Below are 12,028 nucleotides of genomic sequence, written 5' to 3'. Positions count from 1 at the left end.
AAGGGAAAGAAATAAAAAAGACGTAAATCCTCAATGAAGGAAATGATACTAAAGGAAACGATGCTATTTGGTGCTGTCACACACTTGTGAGAGGATAAGATGAATGACATGAGATTATATCTAAAATGTGGCAAGTGGTATCATAAGGAATGCTTCGGTGTGACAGTCTGTGACAAAGATAATTTTGAGTGCCATGACTGTTGTTTTTTTTTTTTTTTTTGTTGTCATTTTGAAGACTTTAAGCATGATTAATGCATATATATTACAATTGATCTCAATTATCAATGTTGGAAGCTTTTTTTTTTAATATTTAAGAATGTTAAAGTTCTCAGGTCTTATTATCTTACCATAGTATAATAGGCCTAATGACAAGGTTTTAAAAAATGTTTTATTTCATGCTTGTTTTCTGCAAAACTGGTGATATTTTGGTTAGTTTCTTGTGGTAATTGATCTGTATGATTAACTAATATTACAATTTGTTGATTCGGATACATAGTTTTTATTTCATTTCAAATCTCCCTTAGGCAGGCCTTATTACCCGCACCTATCTTAGTTCTTATAAGCATTAATTATGAGTATTTTATTTAGTTTCTCTGAAAAGTTAATTTGTATACTTAAAGCAATATAAATTTAAAAAATAACTTCAAATTAAGAAATTTTACTTAGCAGATGGATGTTAAAAAGAAATACGATGTGCAGTAAAATAAAAATTAAAGAAGCCTGTCGAAAGGGGAAAAAAATATTACTGACTCTGACAAATATGATACTGAACAAAATAATGATTAAAAGATAGAAAATTGTGGCACCAGAAACATTTCATCAATTTAAGTCTGGTACAGATATTGCAGCGGTCGATCAAACTACTCCGAAAAGCAAAATTGCAAAGGTTTTTCAAATGGAGGTGACCGAGTTTGTAATAACCCAGACTAGTACCAGGCAAATTATATCACGTCCGAGTATTGTGGTGCACTAATCTGGAAATGAATAAGTGATTGTAGTTTGGTTGAAACAAAACGCGTAAAAGTTATTCCAGTATTTAAAAAAAAAATAAATAACATGCTATATGTTGTGCATTTACGTCATAGACACTTTTATCTGCAGTGACAGGTTTTGTTCAGACGACAGGGGCTGCTATAACGAACGTCGACTATATTAATGGTTTTTAAGAATAAAAATATTCCCTCTATTCATGGTGTAATTTACCATATCGATAATTTTGAAGTGCATATTATTGACACTTACTATCCGTTGTTTTCACTTTAGAATTATTTTATTTTTTTTTTTCATTTTGAATTAAAAATTTTTCCTCACACTGGTCAGACGATAAAACTTCATGCATAGATTATCACTTAAAAAAATAAATAAATAATAAGAACTGATACCGTAATCTATGATTATTTTATTACAGCATCAATGACTGTCCCTTTTATTATCTATATACTGTATGAGCTCAAATTAACCTGTTTTTTTGTACTTACGAGTATTCGTAGTAATTTTCATAGATATGAAGAACTACTTACAACACATTTGCCTTAATTCACTTAGCACATTTAAAATACAGCAATATTCTGAACTGTATTATTGTCACGAATGAAATTCTAACATTTACGTTTAATTTCGTTGTAAAGTTGTCGTTCCTCTGAATAAAGCCACTTCATAAGCTTGATGGTGATTCTTTAATTTAACACGCACAAGCAAAGGATTAATGCAAAACATCTTTCACACTCTTTGCAGAAGACTCAAAATGGAAACGAAATGCTTTGCAAGATGCAGACGAATGAAATAGCGCAGTGTTTTAAATTTTTTGCCAAGTCTTTAAATTTGGTGATTTTTCATGAGATTTCGGCAGACTTTAAAACCCCATATCTCGAAAACGATGGGACGAGGGCACACAGTTCATGTGTCAAAAAATGTCTAAATATGCTCTTTTGAATGCGACCATTTTGAACTTTTTTCATGATTACTGAAGTAGTGTAATTCCCTTCTAAGTACATTTAATGCTTCTTATCTTTTATAATTCTGTACGCTTCTAGTGATTTAATAAAGTCTATGCTTGATGTGAATGATAGCGATCAATAGTTTATTTGTAGTTCCCTCCAAGACAGTAGCCGAAAATAAATTCCTCTCCCGCTCATTCCTGGAAGAGTCAAGAGAGAATTGTGTTATCGTGCATCAAAAATCTCATGTTTCATATTCTGCAATAAATTCTTTAAAACTTGTTTTACTGCTTGCGTAGTATCAGTACTGGAAAAGCAACTAGATTCACTGTTCTTAACAGCACACTTCTTATGAAGAGAGAGACCTGAACTTATAGCTTTCCCTTCTAAGTGCATTTAATGCTACTTAACGTTCATAATTCTGTACGCTTCTATACATTTAATAAAGTCTATGCTTGATGTGAAGGATAGCTATCAAGCGTTATTTGTAGTTCCTTCCAAGACAGTAGCCGAAAATAAATTCCTCTCCCACTCATTTCTGGAAGATTCAAAAGAGAATTGTGTTATCGTGCATCAAAATTCTCATCTTTCATATCCTGAAAAAATCTCTTTAAAACTTGTTTTACTCTGCTTGCGTAGTGTCAGTACAAGAAAAACAACTGGAGTTGCTGTCCTTAACCGTGCGCTTCTTATGAAGTCCTGAACTTATAGTTTCCCCTTCTAAGTGCATTTAATTCTTCTTAACTTTTATAATTTTGTATGCTTCTAGACATTTAATAAAGTCTATGCTTAATGTGAATGATAGCAATCAAGAGTGTTATTTGTAGTTCCTTCCAAGACAGTAGCCGAAAATAAATTCCTCTCCCACTCATTTCTGGCAGATTCAAGAGAGAATTGTGTTATCGGGCATCAAAAGTCTCATGTTTCATATTTTGCAATAAATTCTTTAAAACTTGTTTACTGCTTGCGTAGTGTCAGTATTGGAAAAACAACTGGAGTTGCTGTCATTAGCGGTGCGCTTGTTATAAAGAGCCCTGAACTTATCGTTTCCCCTTCTAAGTGCATTTAATTCTTCTTAACTTTTATAATTCTGTACGCTTCTAGACATTTCATAAAGTCTATGCTTGATGTGAATGATAGTGATCAAGAGATATTTGTAGTTCCTTCAAGGACAGTAGCCGAAAATAAATTCCTCTCTTACTCATTTCTGGAAGATTCAAGAGAGAATTGTGTTATTGTTCATCAAAAGTCTCATGTTTCATGTTCTGCAATAAATTCTTTAAAACTTGTTTACTGCTAGCGCAGTGTCAGTACAGGAAAAACAACTAGATTTGCTGTCCTTAACAGTGCGCTTCTTATGAAGTCTTTTGTGCATTTTTAATTGTTCCTTCTAAATGCATTCAATGCTTTTTAACTTTTATCATTGTGTACTTTTCCTTATGCTAGTCATTTAATAAATTCTATTTCAAGCTAAACGAAGGGGCTAGGCAGTCGTCGCCCTCCGTAACCGTCATTTTCTGAAAACAATAATATGAAATTGAAGAAATTACTAGCAATAGCTACTATTATAATGAAGTAAATTCTATAAATTTGCTTTTAATTAGCTTTAGACAGTAACACTACTGTCGAGGCCGGATGGCGTTACCCACTTTTTGATTTTAATCCACGCTCGCCTCCTCTCCCTTCTTTTAAACGTCAATAACACTGCACGGCAAAAAAAAAAAAAAAAAAAAAAAAAAAAAAACACCTCTTTAATATGGTTTTTACATCCAATGGTTTTATGAATCCAAATATTACTGCCGTTTACACGCAACACTTTTTGGAAATGGCCCCCAATTGTTTTCAGTTTTCGACAGTTTTATAGGCACTATAAAATATGTTAAATATGTTAAAAGTACAAAAGCATGAACATTTGGAGCAAGTTGGGAGACTCATGGATGTATTCCTTCTTAAAGTATTTAAAAAATCATCAAAACCGATCTTTTTTTCCAAGGGGCTTGTTTTAAAATGTCTTCACCTATTTTCGGCATAAAACCATAGCATAGGACTCACATTCTATGAGCCCCGTGTTCGAAAAATGTTTACTTTGTAAAAACAATTAAAGAAAAAAAACTCTAGGAGGGGTGGAAGATTAATTGACTCTCCAACCCTTGAACCCCTACAGACCCTACGTAACGCGTCAGGGGATGACTTTTACGGTTTTCATCCGCCACCCCATTGAATAGGCTACAAATCCGCCCCTGCCATAGTTCATTCATACACATTTCGTATAACATCTTGCTCATGATACATTAAGTAATTTAATCTACTATTTCAAAACCTATTACCCTACACTTTGACAACTAGCAGTGAACCTTTATTACCCGCTCCTTTTAGAGAGTTGGCAAACTTATAATAATTTTCGTATTAATTCAAATGTTTCTATAGTACTATCTAGCAGACGACGCTTTGGAACTGCTTGAAGATCATGCAGCGAATTGTGGGAGAGATCCTTATAAGGTCCTAGTGAGAAAGCAGAAAATACCTGTCAACAGGAATGAACTGCCAGGTAAAATCAGTTTCTTCGTACCATTAAAGTTTAATTTAAGCGCTAATACTTTCGTGTGTGAGAATTTGAAGCAAAATACGTAAGAAAATCCATAAATATTTTTTTAATGAATGAATTTTAAAACCTAATTATTCAGCAGTAATAGGATCTGAATCACCTAAAAACTCTTGCCGAAGATCGTCCTTATATCTATTTAGTATAAACAATTAATTCACCATATAGTAGGGTAGACCGGGGCACATTTACGCAGTGCCTTTTTTTCAAACCGAATTACAACTTGAGAACCAACAGTCATAACATATTGATGCTGCTCTCTAGCAAATATCCTCACAAATTTTTGAGCATCAGTCGAGCTTCGGTCTAGCATGCAGAAAGAATAATCTGTTTTTTACCAAGTCGAATAAATTTTGTGTTGAACGTTTTGAAGCTTATTATGAATTAATACTACTTAGTTAAGAATGAACAAATAGGGGAGGTTGGCTCAAAGCGGGTAGGTCTTCGTATGCCCTCCGTCCCCCATGGTGTGTTAGCGGCGATGAATACGTACGTCGTGTTTACCCGAACACCCCCAAGTTACACTGGCATCAAAAAGTTAAGGTACAACCGGTTTTTTGAGTCTAATTTGCAAATGAATAAATATAGAAACAAAAAATTTGGAGGATATGTGCATCAAATAGAATCTAATCGAATGACGTATTCGAATTTTATCGAACGCGTCATAGAAATTTGTATTAGTGTATTGCGAAAACGATTTGTAATAAAAAAAAGCAATCTTTGCGGAAGAGTCCATTCTTGAAGAAAACAGAACATCACAGTGTTATGTAGTAAAATGTCGTAGAAACAGTGCAAAAATGGGTTCTAATAAGGAATGTGTCTCCCCTCCCTAACACGAATGCGTTGGCGGCATCGCTTTTCCATGCTGTTTGTTAAGTTTTCGGAGATCGGAATAGGAAGAGAAGAATAGACACAGAGCAAGCCTTGTTCCAGCTCATGCAACGACCTTAGAGGAGGATTTAAAGCAGTAACCTGTGTGCCAAGATAGTCCCAAAGATGTTCTATCGGAATCAGGTCTGGAGATCGAACTGGCCATTCCATTCGTTCCAAACTGTGGTCCTCAAGATACTCCTCAACAATCCTTCTTCGGTGAGGGCGTGCATTACCATCCATCAGAATGATCTTCTCACTAGTGGGTCATTCCATACGAAATGAGCAAAATTCGCAAAAAAGTGGTGGCCGCATGGTAACAGATTTTTATGAAATTTGGTATACAGGTTCCTTTTATGCCTATATAAAAATGTCTAAAATATTTTTGCTTAAAATTTTTTATTTTAATAGTTACATGCGATTGAAAATTGGTCAAATTGAACAGCATTCTCATAAATGCTAAATGTTGCACTTTTGAAGGCTTGTATCTTATTAATTATTTAATGAAAAAATAAAAGTTATATGTTGTTGAAATCTATGGAGTAGGGTAATTTATCTGATATTAGTAAAATTTTCAAAGTTATTATAGTTAACTATTAACCGAGTTTCAAAAACTGAAAATATTTCAATTTTCTCATAATTAAGCATTTTATTTTTTAATCTCAATCTTTAAGGAATGCATTAGCTTTGATGAAATTAATATCCAATAATGTGCTAAGTATCATAAAAGAAATATCTTACTTTTGAAGTTGTATTTTAACTCCTTTGTCTTCATAATCAGTTTTAAACTTGGTGACATTTTGTAAAATGATGATTTTCCCCTTCACATACACACAAAAATTCAAATGAAGGAAAATTCAGACAACTTTAAAATTTTACAAGAATATAGAGCTGTGTTTCTACTATTTGCTTGAAGAAACTCGAAATTGGTTTTTGATTTCCAAACGTAAAATAAAATTCAGAAAAATAGCTTTTTTTTTTTTTGGTTTTATTGGTCAATCCATACAGTTTCGACGGATGGGTGCGCTCGACCATTTTTAATTTTTTTTTTGAAATATATATTCCTAAAAGCTGCATATGAAAGATGTTTAAAACCACTTTTATTTTTTCTCTCAACTGAACCTTTGATTTTTTAGAGGTCATCAAAAGTGATTTTCGTAGTCAAAAATTGGACCTTTGCATTTTGGCCGAAATCTATTTGAATTACATTTATGACAGTTAATTTAACACTTTGATGTCAAAGTGCATAAGTTGATAGTCTTATATGCTGAGTTACGTAGCTGTAAGTTAATAATTAAAATAATGGCAACAGGTTAAAGTTCAAGACCAAATGTAAAAATTTTACTCATTTCAAAGGGGGATAACTCACGTAGGGGACGGAAACACAAAATGAAATACAACAAAAACTAATCACTGGAACCATGCTAAAAAGAATATGTAACTGTTGCTGTGTGTTTGTACACCCTTTATAGATTACAGCCTCTTAAAAAATCGGAAAAATGACGAAAATGACATTTTTAGACCCCTATAAACCAAAAGGGGATAGAATTAAAAATAAAATTTCCTGGCCAAATGAATATTCCGTTCAAGTACTATACATGTTATACATATTGTTTTTTGTATATAGTTTGTAAAAAAGATACAGGTCTTTGAAATTAAGCAATTTTGCTAGTCAATTCACACACTAAAACAGAAATAAAAAGTGTGAAAACGTCATGGCACCTTCTTAAATTACGTATATTGTGCCCTATGTAATACATTATAGTGAAAAAACATACTGTAATTTTCAAAATAATTATTTTAATTTGATAACTTAGAAATATTTGAACATGAATGAGCAGTTTGTACTGTATGGAACCTGTACGGATTGACCCTTATGTGAAATTACGAGAATTCAAAGAATTAGATAAACGACTAAATGATGCAAAAGCAAGTAAAACTAACATTTATTTCAATTTTAAAAATGTACATTTCAGACTGTACTTCATAAACATGCTTTTGAGAAAATGAAACACGAAAGAAATGGTTAGTTTTGCTAAACTTACAAAATAAAATGAAGTAACTAATGAAATTTTAGCTTAGTTGAAGTTACTCTAGTAACAAAAATACGCTGATACCAATGATTAAATTTTAGTTGCATCTAAAAGACACTTCAATATGTTACGTAAAAAAAATTGAGTAAATTTAGAGCGTTCCCTCATCTTCGAAAAAAAAAAAACCGGTAACAGAGGAAAAAATGAAATTTTTGGAAATTTTCGATTTTTTAAAGTACAATTTCGTCATGAAGAAATTAATAAACAGTTACTAAATTAGAGCAGATAGTTAGTTATAGATAGTTTTTCAATCTGAATTATTTTTACTGTTATTTTTTCATTAAAAGAGCTAGAAGAGTGATTTAAAATCAGAAGTAAATTGGCAAAATTTCAATCTTTGTTAATATCTCAGATTCAAAAAAAGATCCGAATAAATTTTACTTTGCTCATTCCAATTAGACATTTGTTTATAGAATGCAGAAATATTTATTTTTTAAGTGTACGTTTATAACTTATGGAGTTATTGAGTCACAAACTGGCAGCGATGAACTCTGAAAATTTAGGCTTATCGTAAGCATCAACTTCTAATTTCAATAACAAAGCAACAAACTGTTTTTAGACTTCCATACTTTGCACTTCCTCATAGGTATGCATGGTTTACCTAAATAAAAATTTTCATTGAAATCTGTGACATGTCAGCCATAGCTGATTTGCTCATTTCGCATGGAATGACCCTAGTGGGAAAAATGTCTCGGTACATCAAATTTGTCGATGCTACTATCGGTCATGTTTTCTTAACGATAGCTCTGCATCCAGTTGAATTGTAGGCAGGTCCTGATCTAGTATTAGACCCCAGAAAGCTTGGCCTGGAGGCTCTCTAGTTCTAAGGGCTCCTAAAAATTGCAGACTATATTAAAAATAATTCAAAACTATGGTTAATTTATTGGCTTATATTGTAAGTATGGTTAATTTATATGGCCAATTTATTTGTTATGGTATTTAAAGTCAAGAACGATGTAAAAGTGTTAGCAATGGGACATTTAACATCAAAACAGGGATTTTTTGTTATCTAGCATTTTGTTTGAGTAGCTTACACCCTCAGTATATAATACTCTACCTACAGCATATGCAATAACCAAAAAAGTGCGGTTGCCCTCTGCAGCAGTGATTGTTCAAGGGGTCCCTGAAGATTTTTCATGTTTACTGTTCTAAAATTTCTAAATGGGGCCCTGATTTTAGGGGACTACGACGAGGTATAGGAAGTAGGATATTTCCATATACAATGCGCAGTACATCAGCAGTTAGACGAGAAAATGTTGGATTGCAAAGTATTCAGCATAATACTTACTGCTAACGAAAAATGTATTGCAAATGAGTGCCTACCTATGCTTTTCAGAAATACCGCATACACTTTTGATAACACTATTTTTGAATGCGGTCGTTTCCAAAATTTTAAAAGTATTTTTTTCTGAAAGAGCATGCTTAAAAACATAGGATCTGACCATTTTTTAAATAATTTATTTAAGTTTAATATTTAAAAAAAATTACTTAAATCGTTGCGATTTCATTATTTACACTTCTGTCGTGTGACATCACAAATGATGAAATGCCATTCAATGTTGCCATTCACAGAACAAAATATTTGATTCGCATCTTTACTAACGTGTGTTGGTAACGATATGGTTGATAGCAAGCGTAGAGCGCAATTTTAATTCGCTGATCTTGAACGTGGAAACGTAGTAGAAAGATGCGCCAAACTGCATCATTTGTGACGTCATAAAGACCACGCCTTGTTTGAAAAATCGGACATTTTAAAAAATTCATGAAAAAAAAAAAAAAAACTGTTGGGAAAATGAAAGTATTCTCTGGGTCCATGTAATTTTTTTTTGCTCATTCTATCCATTTCAGTGACTAAAAGTAGTACTTTTGACTGAAGGAAACCACCCATTTTTAGTGGGTCCCTGGCCTTTAAAAAATTCCTTTAGGGATTTTTTAAAGGCAAGGTTAACCCCAACCATTGTTAACCTTGCCTCTTGCCTTTAAAAAGACGAAATTATTGTAATTTTCTTTACATCGTTACAGCCACTTTCCCATTGTCTTACATGGAGCTGCAAGATGAAGATCTGACATGGTTTCAACCGAAGGATTTTAAAACTGGAAAAGATATTTTAATTTTAGGGAAAAAAATATTTTTATATGACTGCGACGAATTTACGAGACAATACTTTAAAGCAAATCTTGGTATAGAAGATATGGAAAGCTTCGCGGTTGCTGAAAAACCCAAACCACAAGCTCAGAGGGTAAGTCTTATCTCTAGTTTATCAACGAAAAGTTTTACGTTAAATGCAAAGGGTGAAGGAGAACCCTTTTATCTTGGAGAATATGAAGCATCTATCACTGTGACAGGGGGCGAGGAGCGGGGTCCATGGCGCAGATAGCGCCATTAAAATTTTTAGCAGAAGTTAATTTGAGAGGATTATTGATCTCATTTTGGGGGGGGGGAGGGTGCCTCGTAGAATTTGAGGAGAAGGTTCCATCTCCCTTAGGGGATAGTACTCCTTAACCTTTCGAAAGTTCTTGAAAATAATTAAAGTCTTTGAAGTAAAAGGAGAAAAGTATCCTTTATAATTAAATATATTTTAAATCCCAGTAAAAGGGGCCACTGATACCTCCTTTCCTCCTAGGTCAATCCAAAAGAAGAGTTAAAAATTGAAAAAGAACATGGGCTTATGTAGCAGTGAAAAAGACATGTTATGCCTCCGACAAAGTTGTCTGGGCTACAGATGACAGCCACATAACGGGAATAGCTTAGAGCCCCGTTAAGTCTAAATCTAACCCTGACTGCCATGTGAGATTGCATTAAATCAAATTCTTACAATTCGGAAGTAAACTTTTTCTCTAGAAGAAATTCGTTCCTTTTTCCAGTTTTTATTGTTTTGAGTCGAAGATTAAATATACTTTTTAAAGAAATATTTTTACGATTAATTTCTTAAATTGCATTCACCTTTCTACTTCTATATTTTTTCAGATTTATCCTCCTCATAATGGAATAGGATCATGGGATGACTCCCTACAAAATTGTCTTTCTGTAATTCCAAAAACTCTTAAAAAAGATTTCATCAAGGAACTGCATTTCAATGGAGTTGTTCTACGTTTCAAAGGCAAAATGGTGAGCAAAGATGTCAATGAAATAAGCCATTGCTTCATTCCTTTTAAGCATTTGGTTACTTATCCAATCTGATCTCTTTTGTGACGTATCAGGTAGCGGGCAGACGAGAATATTTCAGATCTCCATCGCTGTATTCAAAGCCCTGTAGAATTTCATATATTTTTCACAACATTATCTGCATACAGTAGCGTAACTTAGAGGTTGGCAGGAGTGGCTCTCGCGAGGGGTGCAGGGTGACATTTCGACTGATTTTAAAAAAATTAAGAGGTTTTTTTTTTTTTTTTTTTGATCATAGAATTTGAATTGAACATGAAAACATACCTGTGAAAGCCTTGGAGGAAAATTAAATACGAAAACAAACCTGTAAATTAAACAATGGAAGAGTTTTAGAGTGAACCTTCAAAAGGATGCTACAATCAAAATGCAGAACTTTAAAAAGAAACGGGCATTCTGCATTTTGATTGTTGCCTCCTTTTGAAGGTTCACTCTAAAAGTCTTCCGTTCTTTAATTTACAGGTTTGTTTTCAAGTTCAATTTTCCTCCAAGGCTCTCGGGGAGGGTAGCAAGTTATTGGGACCTTCCCTCTTGCTAAACAGAAAGAGCCTTGTGAACTTAGGGTCCGGTACTTCCCTTGAGAAAGTATCGGTCCCTGGTTCACTATTGCATTTTGGTGTTGTTCCGGTGTTCTTGCTTTTTGCCATTTCCAATTTATTTTGATTGTTTATTCATGAGTATATGTATACACACATACATAACATCTACTGAGAAGGAACACTGGGCATCATTGAAAACAATTATAAAAAAGAAAACAAGGAAAAAAATTACAATGCTGCCTCCTATTTGTCAAATCAATAAATTAAAATGCTCCAAATAATAATAATAATAATACACTCCTGTTTGTGAAAATTGCAACGCCATGAAGTTTTTGAATGAATCAATCAACATGTTGAATGAAATTTAATACACATTTGTGTAATGGTACAAATAAATGATTACATTTTCAAACCAAACAAACAATAAAAAGAGATAGAAATTAGTACTTTGTGTGGCCACCACTCGACGCAATAAGAGTTGCTACACGACTTGGCATGGAGCGAAACAAATTTTGAATATCTGACTGCGGAAGAGTATTTCGTATTGTTCGTATGCGCAACAAAAGTTCGTCTGTCGAAGCAATAGGACGAGGATCACGAGCGAGACGCCGCCCAACGAAATCCCACACATTTTCAATCGGTGACATATCCGGGGAATATGCGGCCAAGGAAGAAGCTGTACCTGCTGCGAATCAAGGTAGGATTTGACAGCCCTGGCGACATGTGGACTGGCATTATCCTGCTGGAATACAGCCCCTGGCAATCCTTGCAGAAAAGAAATAGCTTGGGGTTGTAAAACTTTGTTTATGTATCGGGTACTGTTC

The 12,028-nt window shown here is 33.6% G+C and overlaps 1 protein-coding gene across 1 annotated transcript in view; it reads left to right on the top strand.

The window, feature by feature from the left end:
- LOC129217465 (EF-hand domain-containing protein 1-like) overlaps positions 1-12,028 on the top strand; it is a 54,667-nt gene that overhangs the window by 14,889 nt on the left and 27,750 nt on the right. The window contains 3 exon segments of the mRNA XM_054851771.1: positions 4,365-4,485; positions 9,525-9,742; positions 10,471-10,611. Of these exon segments, the coding sequence (XP_054707746.1) occupies positions 4,365-4,485; positions 9,525-9,742; positions 10,471-10,611 (480 nt within the window).

This window comes from Uloborus diversus, chromosome 1 (genome assembly GCF_026930045.1).
Source record: "Uloborus diversus isolate 005 chromosome 1, Udiv.v.3.1, whole genome shotgun sequence".
Taxonomy (NCBI): Eukaryota; Metazoa; Arthropoda; class Arachnida; order Araneae; family Uloboridae; genus Uloborus; species Uloborus diversus.
Note: the sequence above shows the minus strand (reverse complement) of the source record. Positions and strands in the feature narration are given on the sequence as shown.